Source organism: Psammomys obesus, unplaced genomic scaffold (assembly GCF_907164565.1).
Source record: "Psammomys obesus unplaced genomic scaffold, mPsaObe1.curated_primary_1811, whole genome shotgun sequence".
Taxonomy (NCBI): Eukaryota; Metazoa; Chordata; class Mammalia; order Rodentia; family Muridae; genus Psammomys; species Psammomys obesus.
In genome coordinates this window covers 23,049,294-23,066,850 of record NW_026595981.1, presented here as the reverse complement: position 1 = coordinate 23,066,850, position 17,557 = coordinate 23,049,294, and the positions used below count along the sequence as shown (strand labels likewise).

The following is a 17,557-nucleotide window of genomic DNA, read 5'->3' as shown; positions in this document are numbered from 1 at the left end:
GAGCTGGGAAGTCTCACGAGGAAACTGAGATGCTCTCCTGAGGTTCTTAGTTTCATCAATAAAAAGGTTCAGGAATGGACTCAAAGAGAAGCTCAAGGACAATTTTACTAACATGTCGAAGAAAAATGTCCACAGCAGGCAAGCTGTAAACCTCAGCATCTACCAAGAGAATGAAGAAGGAAAAAAAGCCGTGCCGTTTAAGCTGGCGTGGAGGTCAGGCACGTGACAGACAAGCAGACATGTGGTGAGAAAGAAGACTTCAGAGAAAGAGTAAAGAAGCCCAAAATTATGGTGGAAACCCAAAGTGTTCAGGAAAGCAAGCTTAGAAGGGAGAAAAATGAAGGAAAGAAGTTGCTCCAAAAAGCAGGCAGACTTTTCGGGAGAGCATGCACTGCAGGCCAGAAGGTTACTGCACTGGGGCAGGAATTCTGGGAAGGAAACACACAGAATCTCATTAAAGACTAATTATTCCTCCCCTTGTTGGTTTTAAATGGGGTCTCACCATGAGCCCTAGGCTGGCCTTAAATTTCCGATTCAGCTTCTCCAGGATTACAGGCTACCATGCGTGAATTTATTTCAGTTCTGACAACTTTCTCCCTTGTCTCTGAACAAGATTCTCTGAAGACATTGCTGTTCAGTCATCTGGTTTGTGGGCTGGAGATGTCTCAGAGGTTAAGAGCACTGGCTATTCTTCCACAGGAGCCAGATTTACTTCTCAGCACCCACAAGGTGACCTGGGTTCTATTGCCAGCACCCCTAAGATGGTTCACAACCGCTTGTAACCCCAATTCCAGCACTCTGTAGGTACCCAGGTGTTCAGACACACATGCAGGCAAGACACCCATACATATAAAATAAATAAGATTTAAAAAAAAAAAAAGAGCAAAACTATTTTGAAAATGAAGTAACTGTGCAAGTTTACAAATATCTAATACCTATCACTCCTTAGAAGGCTGAAATAGTTTAAGAGGTATCTGTACATAGAGCCAATGCCATCAATGTGGCTGTGTAGAAAAAGCAGAGCATACAACTTTTTTTTGGGATGGAGGGACAGGGGGAGCCAGGGAATAGGGTTTTGCTATGCAGTCCTGGCTGTCCTGGAACTCACTGTGTAAACCAGGCAGGCTGCCCTTGAACTCACTGAGATCTGCCTGCGTCTGCCTGTGGAGTGCTGGGATTAAAGGCATGCACCACCATACCCAGCCAGAAGCAATTTCTAAAGCAAAATTTAGAACCTTTGACTTAGAAGAATAAGTCTATAGCTCTGTCTTAGTCAGGGTTATTATTGTTGTGATGAAACACCATGACCTAAGCAAGCTTGGAAGGAAAGGTTTATTTTGACTTCTACTTCCAGATCACAGTTCATCATTGAAGGACGTCAGGACAGGAACTCAAGCAGGGCTGGAAGCTGAAGGCAGGAGCTGACACAGAGGCCATAAAGGGGTGCTGCCTACTGGCTTGCTTCCCTTGACTTGTCAGCCTGCTTTCTAAAGGAAGCCAGGACCACCAGCCTGGGGATGTCCCCACCCACAATGTCCCGGACCCTCCACCATCAATCACTATTTAAGAAAATGCCCCCTAATAGGCTTGCCTACAGCCTGATCTTACAGAGGGATTTTCTCAACTGAGGCTCCCTCCTCGCTGATGTCTCTAGTTTGGGTCAGGTTGACATAAAACTAGCCAGTCCAAGTGCCAACGATCAAACTCCAAAATTCCCTACAAACTTAGGAAACACTGCTAGTTGTTGAAAATAGACTGAATATAAGTGTGTCTTCTACACGCAATTGCAAAATGTTTGTTTTGCCAGCCCAAACAGGTAAAAAGCAGCTGCTGCCACTAAAGTGGAAAAAGGAGACAATGTCCCTGGAGTCCACTTTAGCTCTCCACCTGGGGTCAGCCCCACTTCGAGTAACAGGCACCCCAAAAATGACTCTGTCCCTTTGTAGGGTCAAAACTTGTGCTAAGGCCACCTGTCCTCCGTAAGCCAGTTACAAGATCCAGGAAGAAAGACAGAGATCCTGAGAATGCCCCCAAGTCTGTCTTCCGGGGTCCTTAAACGAGATTACGGTTTAAGTAGACCCCCAAAGATGGGCACACGTAAGCAAGTCCTGACCAAGGTGGGTTCTGCCAACCAGGAAGCCGTCCATGTCTGGGCCTCAGTCTCATTCCCCAATGTGGTCTAAGTCCTTAGAACTGTGTTAAGTCTCTTTCCGAAAGACAAGCTCCCCTTCTGATTGGCGCCTTTTACCTCTCCCAGCATAACATTCCTGGAGAGTCTCCCATATCTTTGGGATCCATTGTACCCATCAATAGTCCAATTGAGTCGGGCAGTGGTGGCACACGCCTTTAAACCCAGCACAGGCAGGAGGACCTCTGTGAGTTTGAGGCCCCCTAGAAAGTTACCCAAGGTCACTTCTGGTCTCCAACCCTCACCGCACAGCCCCAACTTTTCTCCAGGCTCAGGATCAGCGCTATCGGCTTGGGAGGAGGGAGGGAGACAAACCAGCCTGTGTGGGCATAGATGGGTGCCAGGGTCTAATCCTGGCCTGGATTCCTGTCCCATCTGGGCCTCAGCTTCCCCATGCATATAGCCGGAGCCGTCAAGAACTGGGTGGAATGGTGACTTCCCTACCTCCTGTTCCCAACATCGCGACCGTATCTAGAGCCTTCCCCCTTGGCCTGGGTGGTCTTTCCGAAGAGGGTTCTGGCTCCAGGTTCAGAATTTCGGGTTGGGAAGGGGACCAAGAAAATGAGGAGAGTGAGCCAGCCATAGAAGCCGCTAATCTCCATTCTTCCTCCCCCAGCTCCACCCCAGGGGACTAGGCTGCCGCCTCCGCTGAAAGCAATTTGTCATGCCCTGAATTAAGTGATTCCAACAAGGGTTTAATTTCAGTTTAATGGCTCTGTTTTTATGTGTAATTAAATACCATTGCATAGTGAAAATATGTTGTTTGCACTTTAGAGACTGTGTAAGGGCCTGGGGAGCCAGTTCCTTGAAGTTTCGACTCACAGGCTCCATCAGCCTGGCTGGGATTCTCTAGATGGGGGGTTGGGAGGTGACCTGGAGACCTGAGGAAAGAAGGAGAGGGGAGTGGTGGTCTCCATGGCGCCTGCCACTCAGGAAAGTCTGTTTCTAATTATCTGCATAACCCCCACTTCTAGCCTCTGACCTCAACCCTCCCCAACCCCTGGGGCCTCAGGCAGAGAGTGGGCAGGATCTGATTAGACCCTCCAAGGACTGAGGTGCTATTGGGACCCCACAATGGGTGTGCTTAAAGGCCAATTCCTTTGTCTCCCCTCACTTGTCCTCTCTACTCACAACTGCACTCCCCCTGGCCCTGCCCTTCCCTCTCCTGTTGAGGACCTTCAGCCCACTACATCCCTACTCTCTCCTGCTTCAGAGGTGACACTAGCCTAAAGACCTGAAACACAGTTGGAATTTCTTTAGCTGGGAACGTTTCGGGGTCATCTACCAAACAACCACACGCCTTCCAGGAAGGGGAACTCCGGTGGTGCCCGAGTCCTTGCATACTTCATGACATTCCTGGGAACAGCTTGGTGGCAGAGGGCCAAAGGGCCGAGATGATAGGCTTTTCCTGGAAGGAGCTGGGGGATGGCAGAGGCTGAACTTCAGGACCTTTCTAGATGACAGGGCAGTGGGCTAAGCCACCCTCAGCAGACCAGGGTTTGATCGCCACTGAGAGATGAGAAATGGGAACCAAATGCCAGGGCACAGATGAGCTAAGGAACCCCCACCCTGACTTCCGTGTCAGGCCAGTAGAAGGAAACATTTTTTTGCATATATTAATATGTGTGTGTGTGTTTGTATGTGTGTGAGAGAGATACAGAGACAGAGAATGTAATGTTTGGGCTCGCACATGCCACTACACGCCTGTGGAGGTCAGAAGACAACTTGCAGCAGACAAATTTCACGTGGGTCCCAGGAACTGAACTCAGGTCTTCAGGCTTGGCGGCTAGTGCCTTTACCCACTGAGCCACCTTGCTAGTCCAGAAAATAAGTCTCTTGTGGAGGCAGAACTGAGCGGACAGGAACTCGGTTCTCAAGGCACAGCAGCCCCACAAGAGCGTAAGTTTGGTCCTTGCATTCTCCCTCCTGAGCTGCCAGTCCTGGGACCGCTGAAGGGCACGTGGAGGCCAGGTCAGGAGGGCATGTCTGACTGGGAAGGTCGTGAAAACACAGTGCGGCTTTTACTCTCTCTGACATAGGACAACCTACCCGGGAGAGGAGGGGTGTTTGCCATGAATTGTGGAACCTCTCCAAAGCACATGGCCTCTGTTATCTGGTGCTACACACCTCTCCTAGAGGCCTACAACTTACCCCCTGAAGATCCACTCATGAGTTAACTGACTGGAAATGCATACTCTGTGGATGTCACATTATCTTTCCTGTCACACACACACACACACACACACACACACACACACACACGCCATTGTACATGTTAATACGCTAGGCTCTGCTTTAGAGGTTTGTGAGAGGAAAGAACTCTCCTAGAACCCTTACCAAGAGTGCAAGGCTAGAGGCCAGTGAGGGTTAAGGAAGCAGGGACGGGAAGGTGTGCCCTAGGGAAAGAAGTAGGTCCCTATACTTGGCTGAGGAACCCCAGATTTCATTTTCAGGCTACACCACCCAACTACCTCAACATGCCTTGGCCTGGGCCCCAAAAGGAGCCCAGGGATTGGAGGACCAAGTCTCAGCTCTGTTACCTCCTGCTGATGGCAGCAGCCTGGTGCCTTAGGGATTGCTACAGACTCAGTAGGTAATCTGGGCAATAAAGTTCGGAGCCAATGAAGTTAGAGGCCTAAGGAGTCTCTGGATCAGGGAGGAGACTGGGGGACAAGGACATAGGCAGGTCACTATTCCCCAGAAAGCAAGAGACCACACAGAGCCTCCAGGCTGCTTCTGGCCTCCAGGAAAGGGACCTCCATCAGAAATCAGCCCATTCCTACACACACACACTCACGCACGCCTCTGTGGAAGCAGAAGCTAAGGGAACCTATGACTCCACGAGGGAACACGTTCTGACACTGCAGGTTTAAAGTCAACGGTTCCCACTCTCCCAGCCTTTCAGAACTGAATACTGGGGCCATTATGACCATCCCCAGTCAAGAACACGGACACTGGAGCTGTGGAATGAGCTGAAACGCACCAGCACCACCCCCGTCCGGCAAATCCTCTCCATTACCATCTAAGTTGTTAAACTAAATCAAGCTGTGAACCCGCGCTGTGCAAACCCTAGGAAACGTCCCAGCTCCAGAGTACCTGATACAGGAGCCCGCCGTGGGAGCACACGGCTTCCTTGGCCACGCCTCCAAAGCCACAGGACCCACCTCCAATGCGACAGTGGAACTGCCTTGGGAGAAACCCCAGGGGGAGGGCTTCCGGTTTGTAGCAGTCCTCACCAATCAGAAAGGTCTGGGGCCATGCAAGGCCCACCTCCCTCCACCCCTGATCCATCCTTGCCTCTCACTGTAAGTAAATCAACCAAACACAATCACCTGGACACTTTTTGGTTTTGTTCTGTTTTTTTTGTTTTGTTTTGTTTTGTTTGTTTTTTTTTTAAAAAAAAAAAGAATGAAAAGACATCACAGCCAACAAGCAGGTCTCTAAGTCTATCCAGGCAAGCCAGAAAATGCCCAGGGGGATAAAGAGGGTGGGACCGGAGGTGTAAAGGGGGGAGGGACGTGGGGAGGGGGGCAGAGCCAGAGGCAGCGGGCAACTGGAAACAGAGGGTCAGCCTGGCCACTTTATGATCAGTCACCACAATTGGGGACCAGAACAGGACCTCCACAGCTCCTCACCCCCAGCACGTGACTCTTCCTCTCCATCAGACACATGAAATCCAATCTTGCCTTCTTTCTTCTCTCCTGCATGCTCAATAAACCCACCTCCCTGGCCCCCGACTTTCAGGCCTTCCTCTGACCCCATCCATTCCTCTCCCACGGGCCTTATAGGAACACCTCATACCACGGCAGTCAGAGGACATCCGAATGAGTCCTCCCGGGGCTGAACACTAAAGCTGGCACAAAGTATGTTGTCAATACATGGTTTTGGATGGCAGAATGAATGAATGAATGAATGAATGAATGAATGAATGAATGAATGAATGAATGAATTCAAGACTGATTTAAGAACACACTGGGGCTTCCTGTTGCTACACTCAGACCTCCTGGCCTATCTAAGCCCATAGCGGGCACTCCAAGCTCAGGTTTACCCTGTGGAACACACCCCATAAACACACGTACATACACACATACACACACGTAACACATGAACACACGCAAACTACACCAAGGGAAACTTTGGGCAGGGCCAGAGGCAAAGAGCCAGGATTCAGACCAAGACTCCATGCCAGGTCAACTCTACAGCCCCCCAGATCACAGGGGCCTAGCAGGGGGCACCGAGTCCCCCACCTGCTGGCAGGCCTCACTCTTGGAAGCTGTCAGCCAGCTGGTGGCAGTCCAGCTCCCCCTTGGGTTCCAAGCCCCCTGGAAGCTTCACTCCTGTCTTCCGATCCACACACCAGCACTTGCCGCGTTGTCCATCCAGGGCGGGGTGACACTGTCAAGACAAGGACATAAGAGGTCAGCTCCTGCAAAGGAAACAAGAGCTGAGGATGTCCCACCTCCAGCCCAGCCCCCGGGTCTGACAGTTTTGCTCCTCCAGGATGGTATCTGAAGGCAAGGGGTCTATTTTGAGCACCAGTCCCCAGAGCTCACTGTAGCGGGGAGTCTTGTCCAAGGGGAGTTCTAGAGAGCTTCCAGAGGCATGACCAGAGGAGGCCCTTACACTTAAAGGCACAGATGGATTGTAAAGGCTGGGCTCACTGGAGATGCTGTGACTGGGCTGGGATTTGTAACGTGGGATTATAGCTGAGCACAGGATGCAAGTTGGGGTGAAGGCAGCATCAGGACCACAGCTAAAGATGGGTTAGGGATTATGAGTAAAGCATATGGGTGAAGTTGAGAGCCCACATCAGAAGATGTTGGGCCAGATGTGGTACAATGCCTGGAACCCCAGTACTTAGGAAGCAGAGGCAGGAGGATGGCTGCAAAGAACTTAAATTCAGAATTAGGACAGAAGTCAAGGTCAGAAGAACTGAAGACGGGCTAAAATCAGACTGGGAATGGGGATGGGTGCTCAAAAGTGTGTTTCTAAGCCAGACTCAAAAAAAAAAAAGAAAAAATATATCAATTACATCAAATACACTCTACCTCCGTATGGAATGAGTGAAAAAAAACAAGCTTTGATGAAGTCACAGTAGAATTCTGCACTTTCTCCTTGTTTTCTCATAACCCCAAAAACTGCTCTAAAAAAAAATGGTCAAGTTTGTGTTGGGAAGAAGGCTGAGGACGGGCCAGGATCCGGTTCCAAGGAGCCCTTTCTGGCCCTTCCTTCACCAGTCACACAAAACCCCACATCTTGCCATGCTGCAACGTATAGTCGGAGGACAGTACTGTGTCATCCTCCGACTGAGGCCTCTGCTGGTTGAGCAGCAGCTCACTATAGGGATGTGTCCATAGCGGGAGGGCAACATATGTGTCTGTGCCCTAGACCAGAAGCTCGCCAAGGCTCCCCCGGCCACATTCAACACAAGGCACTCCGGTGCTCAGTCCAGATACGCCACCTCCCGCTGTACAAACCGGCCTGCTGGGCGCTGAGGGAGGGAGTGAACGTGGTTGCTGCTGTACCCGCTGCCTTCTCTCCTGAGCCCTCTTTCCACGTGACTGTCTCAGGCCACCCGGCTCTACCTCCATCTTTACCTCCCCCAGGAGCCTGAGCTCAGCTGCAGAAGCGTGAGCTGTTTCCTCCTTGATCTTACAGCATGGGCTTAGGGAGGACGACTTTGGTGAAAAGGGAGAGGGGGGAAGACGTTGGGAGCAGGGTCTACACCATAAAGAGGGAGCAGCAAACGGTCCTAGAAGGAAATCAAGTTCCGCCATGAACTCGCTCTGTGACTTGGGCTGGGTCCTTCCAAAAGGAAGGGGGAGGACAGAACACGCTGAGGTGCTTCAGAAGGGCTTAGGGAGACCCGAGTGGTTGGGTTGGATTTGGGGAGCTTCCCTGCCTAAGGCCTGAGGAGAACCAGGAGTTCCCCAGGCTGAGGCCCGGAACGGGAAGCAGGGAGACACCCACCTGTTTGGGGTGGAAGTTGCCATTGCGGTCACAGTTGGGAATGGGGATGATGAAGAGGTCTTCGTGGGTGCGGCTCTGCGAGGCAGCCAGTCTCTCCAGGGCCCGGTGCAGCTCACTCTGGCAGGAGCCCTGCGGCTGGGGAGGGAAGAGAAAAACCGCCCGGTACATGAGGAGGATCAAGCTGGGACTCTGAACTCAAGGCGGGCTGAAGGCCCTGAACAAAGAGTCAAGGCCTGGGTACTAACAAGTGAGAGCAGAAACTCAGTCTCGGGCCGCCGTGGTGGACGCTGAGGAGAAGGTCTGACAGAGAGGGAGGTAGAAGCAGGAGGACTGCTGCAAGTTCAAGGCTAGCCTGGTGTACATGGGGAGTTCAAGCCAGCCTGGGCTAAAAGTGAGACCTTGTTTATTTATTTATTTATTTATTTATTTATTTATTTATTTATTTATTTATTTAAAGCCACTTTAAAGGAGGGAGTAATAAGGAAAGGGGCCTTAGAAACATACAGAGGCCTAAGCAAGCAGGGTAAACAGAGTAACACCCAGGCTTGACCCACTGTGACAACTAACCAGACCCTAGAATAGGACCCCAAATCTTCTTGCTATGGCCAGCTTATTAAAACCCTTTTGTTCCCAAGACTTGGACAGAGAATCCAAGAAAAACCGCCAAGAGTTGGTGGTGGTGGCATACCTCCCAGCATTTAGGAGGCAGAGGCAGGCTGATCTCCCGGTTCAAGGCCAGCCTGGCCTTCAGATCGAGTTCCAGGACAGCCAGGACTACATAGAGAAACCCTGTCTCAAAAGAGCCAAACAAACAAATAAAAAAACCGGGCCGTGGTGGCGCACAACTTTAATCCCAAGCGCTTGGGAGGCAGAGGTAGGTAGATCTCTGAGTCTGAGGCCAGCCTTGTCTACAGAGTGAGTTCCAGGAGGACAGCCAAGCCTACACAGGGGAACCCTGCCATGAAAAACCAACAAGAAAGAAAGGAAGAAAAAAGAAAAAAGGAACACTAGGTGACTTGGGCCCTGCTTTTACCAATCAGCTCTGCTCTGCCAACATTTATGTGCAGAGCGAAAAATGAATCACAAAGAGAGAAATGGATCCTGATGAGATAGATACATCTTGTACATGCACATGCGCGCGCGCGCACACACACACACACACACACACAGAAAGCTTCAGTGTTTGCTGTACTCACCACAGGCCGGGGTTCCTCCCGGGGTGTCCCCATGACCTTCATCTTGCTCCGATCTCGCATTTTGGCCATATGCTTCTGCAGGCACCTATGATCGTGGGCGCTGCAGGGGTTGAAGCTGTTGTTGGGATGTTCGCTCTCATCCTTGTCTGCAGGCCGTCCGAGAAAGGCAGAGGTCAGCATCAGAGCAGAGGTTTTTCACTCCTCTGACCCCGTACCTGCTCCCTCCTGCATTGCACTGCAGAGTCTGGGGCGGGGAGAAACACCCCCCCACACACACCCCACTCCTCTGCATCTCTTTGGAAGAATATTCCTCTCGAAGTCCTTGACTTGTTCCTCTCCCCACCCAGTTCAGGATTCAGATGAGTCACCAGCTGCAGCTGCCCAGATGGCAGGGGGGTCCCCTGGGTCCTGCAGGGAGGTCTGAGGCAGGCAATGGGAAGGGGGAGACGACTGGATCTTCTCCCCCTCTGCTCAGCTCCTCCCACCATCCCCCTCTCCATCTGCTCTCCCTTCCTGTCTCCTTTCTTGCTCTTTCAGCATCTGGCTGAGCCTGTCAGGCATCCCTAGGGCCAAAATCATATTTTCCATGAGCGAGGAGTCTGGCCCCAAAGGTTCTGCCACTGTCTGGGTCTGTAAGTGTGTGTGAGTGTGTGCCTGCCTGAGGGGGGGGGGGGAGACCTAGCCCCTGTGTGGCCCCAGAACAAAGAAAACAGCCACACATTCCTCCACCCTCTACCTTTAAGTCTCACATCCTTAAACTTGAGCCCCTGTTCAATGTCCGTGTGAGTGGACCAGAAGCATGCAAAAAGGCTATTTCTGGATATGCAAATTATGAGGGCAGACCCTGTCTCCGAGGCCCCTTCCTGAAGGCTCTAGTGAGCTGCCCAATCCAGAAGGTCCTACATTGTGACCATGCTACTCCGTCCTGGCTGCTGGGGCCAGACTGCAAGGCAGAGCTGAGAAGGGGGCTGGAGGAGTTCTCAGCACATCAGAGCCACCTCTGAAATACTCAGACTTGGCAGCTCAATGCGGGCCCAAGTGCAGAGGCCCTGCCAGCATTCCAGATGTTGGCAGGCGGACAGGAGGTTACATCTGGTTTGCGTCAGGACTTTTTTTTTTTTTTTTTCCTGAGGAGTTAGCAGGTTCCTCCATACATGGCAACAGCCCCAGAGCTGCCTCTGGGTCAAATGGTATTTTTCTGCCTAGCCAAAGCTGGGGAGTTGGTTTTTGTTTTATTCTTCTAGTTTGGGGGACAAGGGAAAGGAAGAATGTAGACGAAGAGACAGCAGGCTAGGAGAGATCTAAACCACCAAAAAAAAAAAAAAAAAAAAAAAAAAAGTCTGTTAAGATGCCATACCAAAATAAAACTGACTCACCAGGGATAAATTTTGTCTTTGAGTGAAGTGTTAGTGCAGCATTAAAAAACAGAGGTAGATGGAGCAGTGAGACACGACCATCCTCTGCTTATGTGACCAAAGGGTAGCCCCCAGGGGGCCCCAGACCCCCATCAAGCTTGGGAAAGTCAGCTAAAGGGGAGGGAGGGCATCAGTGGGACCCACAGGACACAACCCAGGACTGACTCTAAGTATAAGCATCCCAGTCAGTGCATTCTCCCTGATTTGCAATCTTTTCAGTCGGAATCGCTTTGCACAATCTGGTTTTTTTGTTTTGTTTTGTTTTTGGTAAACATGTTTTTAGGCTCAGAGTTCAGGGGGTAAAGAAGAATTTGAGGCAAGCATTCTATCCCTAAGCTACAACTGCAGCCCTCACATCCCTTTTCTTTTCCTTCTGTTTGGAGACAGGGTTTCCTGCAGCCCCGTCAGGCCTCCTACTTGCTTTGTAGCTGAGGCTGGCCTTGAATTCCCCCTCCTCCTCGATTCACCACCCAAGTACTGGATTATAGGTGGGAGCCACCGCATCTGGCTCCAAGGCCCTCAAGTGATTTTTTTGTTTTTTAGTTTTGTTTTAGGAGTTTTTAGAGAAAGGAATTGCCTCAGGAGGTAAGAGTAACCCTACCCCATAGTCCCAGAGCTATAATGATGACCCCCCCCTCAAGAGCCCCTAAAAAAATGGCCCAGAGATTTGACCACAGTATGTCTTCCCAGTATGGCATTTCTGTGAATAGAAGCCAACAATAGCAGTTCTTGGGGGCTTACCCATGGGTATTTGAGATGTTCCTCATTAATGAGAACAGCTGAATACCTTGTTGAAACCTAAAACTGCACAGGACATAGAGCGAGCCTAGAAGCATAGCTTATGCAGACGACGTCAGAATCAAATGGCCCCACATCGCAGAGGACCTTAACTGAGCACAGCAGAGTCAGCAGCCTGCCGGCCTCTGAGTGTGGGTGTCTCCGTGATCTAGTCCAGTGATTCCCCAGTTCGAATCTCTACACTAAGAACCGCCATCTTGGGAGAGTAGCTTCTTATTCGCCTGGGGTCATAACACAGGTGAGTCCACACCCACCCACCGACACAGATTCACAAATGTTTACGAACAGTCACATGTCCGGACACATGCTTGTCCAGGTGCGTACTTCTACACCCACTCAAGTACTCTGACCCTGGCGCCGGTCAGAAACATGGACCAAGCCAGGGCACGCTGACATCCCGGTCTCTGTGACCACGGTTTGTTGACTCTCCATTTAATCTGTAACTTTTCCTTGTCTATCTATGCTTACCTGGCAGGCCAAGGACTCATCCTAGAGTCCACCGTGCTGAACCTCTCAAAAACATTAACTTCCTGGCACCGTTTAGCTTCTAACGCCCTCCACCAAAGTCTCTGTGCCTCTGAGCAGGAGCTGGAGGCAGACCCCTCCTCTCATTAGGTCTCCAAGAAGCCCGACTAGAAGGTGGAGCTGCCAACATGAAGTGGGTCTTCCCCTCTAACTTCTGCCCGGAGCTGAGCAAACTGTCATCCAACCATGGCAGAAGTCTTGCTCTTCGCTCTATAACAAAGCAGGGTGAGGAGCCCCCAGGGATCAGCTGGGCACAGCTCTGGCTCCAGGAGAGGCAAAGTTCCTGCTGCTTAATTTCACTCCCATGATCCTCTTCAAGACCAGGCCCTCAAGACACCCAGGCTAAGAACTGAGTGGATCTGTAACCCAGACTCAGAAGTTTCAGCCACGCTCTGGAGGGTCACTTACCTGCCCATCAAAAATGCCTCTCTATTCCTTCATGCCCTAGACCCTAGCTAGAGAACCCAAGACCACCCACGAAGGATAGCAGGTTGTTTCTTTGAGATTTTGCTCTAGGGGTGTCTTACAAGAGATTCTGCAAAGCCAACCAACCTCACGCCACTCCTATGATTCTCCCCAACTGCGTTCCCTTACCTATCGTCTCCAAAGTCCCAGGCCGAGCTTCTCCATCTCCACCCTCAAAATCACTCCAATCTATGGACTTATATTCTATGCCAAACACCCCAAAACTATGAGGCAATTGATAGAAGAGGAAACTGAAACTGCCTAGGTGGAAAAGAGGAAGGGAGACATGTCTTCGGCCACTTTAAGCATCAATAATCTGAGCTTCGTCAGTATTAAAGAGAAACTCTAGGCAGCCATGCTCTTCCTCCCCTCTCTGCTAAAGGACAGAATGTCTGGGAAGGCCCAGTTCCCATGACATGACTAGATTCCCAGTATCGGAGTAGGGAAAATATTTGCTGTGTTCACTAAAAATTAACCCGGCTTGTCTGTTCCCTAACCCTGTCCCGGAGGGACCTAGAGCCTGGTTTAGGAACTCCCTGTCCCAAGCTTGACCTCGCCATTGAACACTCTTTCAGATCTCCAGAGTCGAGGGTCAGTACCACAACGTGAAACTGTAGACATATGACACTTACACCCATTCCCACCTCTGGTGGCCTCAGTAGTGCTGATTGCCAGCCTGTCAGAAAGGAGAACAGGGCAGGCGGGAAACAGAAAGGAGAACCAACCTACCCCTAGGGAAAAAAAAAATAAGGAGAGATTGTGCCAAAGGACCACCTTCCTAAATGATCAGCTGAAGCTCAACCCCAAGAGCAAAGAACAGGGGAAAAAAAATAGACTAACACCCTTTACCGAATTATTTCCGGGACACAGGTCCAAAACCTGGAGACCTAACAGGGACAATGGCTTATGGACCGTCGTCAGTTGTATGAGGTGTGATATGGGGTCTGAGCCCTGATTAGTATTTCACCAGATACTCTGCAAAGCTCTTATACAGCTCTACAGTGCTCCTCCCATAATGCAAAGGTGCCAGACCATGGCAAGGAAGTACTTCTGTGATGACTAGAAAGCACTGGCCAGAGCTTGCCAATCGAATGTCTGACGTCTCCAGGGTCCTCCTGGCTTTTCATTTTTCCCTCTTCAAATACCTGTACCCATGGTGTGATAGAAGCCAACGGCAGGAAGTGGAAGGAGAATTAGTGAATCCCCAAACAGGCCTAATGGTACCCCCTTCCTAGACTCCTCTTGAAACTGGCCTGCCTCACATCCACAAAGCAATCAGAAATTGTGGCAGGCCTTCCTAACCCTGGGGATCTGACTCTCCTCCACACAGTAGGGATGCTTCCGTGCTACTAGGGGAGAAGGCTCTCATAAAGCTCTTCTGCCTTGTGCTCAAGTTGCGCAGAGAGGAGGCTCTTCACCTGCTGCTGGATGCTCACCAACTGGTGGAGAGCAAAGGCTCACAGTGAGCACCCTAAAAATGCCGTCCTCTCTCCGGGGCTCATTGCCCCCAAGACCACGGAATCACTCCACCTCCAGCAATGCTGGATGCCAGTCTGGCATTTCTCCCAGAATGCTTTCTGCTGACCCATCTCTCCTTGCCCAGGGGCAGGAAGGGCAGAGAGGCACCCCTGGGGTCCACCTCCTTCCTGTTTTCCCTGCATCCTGCTTTCCTCAAACTAACAAGCCGCTGAGGATTGAGGAAGTGGATTGGTCTGGGACCCAGAGCAGGAAGCTTGGGGCTCAAGTCCCAGCATCCGGACTGCAACAATGGAAGATTCAAGCATCAGGAAGGAGAGAGGCACAGAGAGGCTGTCAAAGAAGGGACAATAACCAGAGTCCGTGACACAGATGGTCAGAACATCCAAAAGGCAACAGAAACGCAGAGAGTCACTCACTCTCAGAGCGACAGAGTCTGTGTCGGAAGGGTGAGGACAGCAGGAAGAAAAAAAAAAGAGCAAGAGAAGGAAACTAGTAAGGCTCAGGAGACAGAGAAAAAGAGAACTCGGGGCTGTTTGGTGAAACTTGAAGTTGAGAGGCACAGCAGGAAATAACAAAAAGGCACGAGAAAGATTCTAAGAAGAAACTGAGAAAGATCCACTGAGAAATGGAAAAAAAAAAAGGTGAAAGTAAATACAAGATCAGGACAAGGGACCTTCTGAAAGTCTCTCTACCCCTCCTTTCCTCTGGGTCCCATACACCCAAGGTGTCTGCAACTCCGGGCTGTCGGCCAGTCCTTCCCTCCAGCACCCCTGCCTCCAGGTGGCACCTGCCAGAAGGTAGGAGCAAAAAACCTGGACGTGCCACCCTGGCAGAAAGAGTCGTGCTTTCCCCTGCTTTCCGGGCCTTTGGGGACGTAGAAGTCTCATGTGCATTACCATCGAAATCCCTCTGATTTGTATGTCCCACTTCACCATAGGGTGATGAGTGAAAAGTCCAGACCCTGGTTCCTCACACCTTTGGGTTTCACCAGGCTCCGGAATCAGGGACAGAAAGGAACCCTACACCCTACACACACACACTCTCTCTGTCTCTCTCTCTCACACACACACACACAATCCTTTTCTGGTTCTACACGATAAACGTAACTGAATCACGTCATTCAACTTACCATAATCGCCTCAGGAGCCCGGCTTATCACTGAGGCTAAGGCCCCTCTTCCCCCAAAAAGTCTCTGGGTGGTTTGAGATGAAGAGATGGGATCGTTTCCCCTTGACCAGTGGCAACTGGTGCTGGGATTAAGTGCCAGTTTTCTTGGCTGTCCCTGTCAGGCTCTGCCACGTATCTCTCTTCTCATCAACTCACAGGGGGCTTCTGGGGCCTTCCAGGCCAGCCAGAACGGGAACCAAGTTTCGGGGAGAAGGGCGCTTGGGAAAGGTGGCCCAGGGGGGGCAGGTGTCCCTTACCAGAGGGCTGCAGGCTCTCCTGGATGGCTTCGATCTCCGACAGCTCAGTACACACGCCCTGCCCGTGCATCAAAGTGCGCAGGGGCTTCTCCACCCCCCGGGGCGGGTAGCAGCGCATGCCTGAGCCGCAGCGTGGCGTGTACACCCCGCAGGGCGTCCCCAAGCCCAAGGCGCAAGTGGCGCAACAACCGCAACCGGGCTCCCGCACCAGCTCCTCGCAACCCACGGGGGGTCGGCAGCGCGCCAGCTTCTCCTCGGAGCAAGGGGGGCAGTGGATGGCTTCGTCGCCCAGGCTCGGCCGAGGCCCTGCGGCCAGCAGCAGGGCGGCCACGAGGCCGAAGGGCAGCATGGTGAGGACAAGGATGGGGGCACAGCGGGGGGAGCGCGAGCTCGCGGGCGGGCTACGAGGGACCCGGAGGCAGCGCCCGGAGAGCTTAGAGAACCAGACCCGGAGGGCTCGGGGACACGGAGCGGCCCCGGCAGGCAGGGACGGAGCCGGGGAAGTTAGCAAGCACGCTGGAGCGGAGCGAGCCTGGCCACCAACGAGGGGCTACGCTGCATCCTCGGCCCGGCCCAGCAGGCGGCGGGGGGCAGGGGGCTGAGCGGCTGCCCGGGACCAGCTCCCGGGACTTTATACCGGCCCCCTGGCCACACCCCCAGCGCCGTCCCCGAGGTGGGAGAGCAGGGGGCGGGCGAGGGGGACGGGGAACTAGGGCGGGAGAGGAGGCCGTTAGGGGGAGGGGGCGCTGGCCTGAGTCGCCGCCACTGCTCCAACATCTGAAAGTCCTTTGCTCCGGAGAAAGCAGCGCGGTTGGGACGCGGTGGCCCGCGCGCACAGAGCCTCTGAGCCTCAGAGCCGGAGCCCTGGAGAGGAAGCAGGGCGGGGGGTGGAGGGAGGCGAAGGGGGTGCTGCTTGGCCCCCTCCCTCGACCTCGGAGGACTCCTTCCCAGTCACCTGAGCGACCCTCGTGCTGCCACTGAGAACCTGACCTCATAGCGAACTCAAGATCCTCGCGTTCAGTTCCCCCCTCCCTGGCCAGAGTCCTCCGGCCGCCCACCCCCACCCTCCACCCTGGTGTGTCCAGTGTCAAGCGCCGGAGAACGCGCTGAGTGAGGAGGAGCAAGGCGGTGGAGCAGAAGGGGTCCAGGAGGGCTGCGGCCTAAGGCGCTGGCTGATAGGCGATCTTCTCCTCACTTGCTCCTGTACCTCCTGCCGCTTGATTCCCAGCCCTAGCTTCCATTTGGGCCTTGCTGCACTCTGCTTCCAGAACTCCAGGACAAAGTGCCAAGGCTCTTCCTCCTTCCTAGATGTTTTTCCCCTCTGCTGCCTCGCTTAGATTCTGGAAGGAGACTGCCATGGGCCCTGTACAAGATGTGAACTGAACAACTCCAGGGAGCGCCACTCTTTGTATTCATCGTCTGCACAGGCGGGCGTATTGTGACAGTTTCTCCGTCGATAGCAAAGATTTCCAGAAAGAGAAGCCTCTTCTCAATTTTCCCGATGCCACTTTTGCCCCTGGGTGACATCCTATTGATAAACCTATCCCCTTACCCTCGCAGCAATCCTGTTGGAAATGACAATAGATCTAGAGTAGCATTTGGGGGGGGGGGGGGTGCAGAGACCCACCCCCTACCACCTTTTTCCCCATCTTTCCCAACCAAGGCGTTCGTTTCTGTGTCTGTCCGGGCGTAGTCGGAGGCCGAGTGGATTTTAGGGGTGGATGGGGTCGGCAGGGTTTGGTCCAAACATCCGAGGAGCAACCAAACTAAAGAGCACTTCCCAGCCCTCTTCCTGTTCTTTGTCCCCGGGCAGGGGTCTTTCAGCTTCTGGGGAATTAGGCCACCTCCCACTTTCTGCAAATGCAGAACGTTGGCGCGGTCGGAGGAAGAAAGGCGCCAAGAGCCGGACCTGGAGGACAGACCAAAAAGTTGCGAACTGACGGCACCTACTGGCCACCCTGAAGACTGCAGGAGTGCTGAAATGTTAGGGCTAGAGACAAAGATTGGCTCTCTCCATGATAAAGGCACATCTCAATGATAAAGTTGGCTCCCTCGTGTCCGATCTGCCTGGGAGAAATGTGAACAGAACAGATTCTT

At 52.4% G+C, this 17,557-nt stretch overlaps 1 protein-coding gene across 1 annotated transcript; it reads right to left on the bottom strand.

Moving 5' to 3' along the window:
* Nucleotides 1-2,877: 2,877 nt before the first annotated feature.
* Nucleotides 2,878-16,062, bottom strand: Igfbp4 (insulin like growth factor binding protein 4). Its single transcript, XM_055619737.1, has 5 exons — nucleotides 15,461-16,062; nucleotides 9,355-9,500; nucleotides 8,159-8,293; nucleotides 6,436-6,583; nucleotides 2,878-3,069 (listed from the first exon to the last, which is right to left on the bottom strand). Exons 1-4 carry the CDS (start codon nucleotides 15,807-15,809, stop codon nucleotides 6,449-6,451), a joined length of 765 nt encoding a protein of 254 aa, XP_055475712.1. The 5' UTR covers nucleotides 15,810-16,062; the 3' UTR covers nucleotides 2,878-3,069; nucleotides 6,436-6,448.
* Between the last annotated feature and the right edge of the window lie 1,495 nt (nucleotides 16,063-17,557).

Coding starts and splice junctions, on each gene's coding strand:
- Igfbp4 (XM_055619737.1), bottom strand. CDS start 15,809: ATGCTGCCCTTCGGCCTCGTGGCCGCCCTGCTGCTGGCCGCAGGGCCT. Junction 9,501..15,460: donor GGAGAGCCTGCAGCCCTCTG/GTAAGGGACACC, acceptor GACGGCCTGCAG/ACAAGGATGAGAGCGAACAT. Junction 6,584..8,158: donor GCAACTTCCACCCCAAACAG/GTGGGTGTCTCC, acceptor TTGTCTTGACAG/TGTCACCCCGCCCTGGATGG.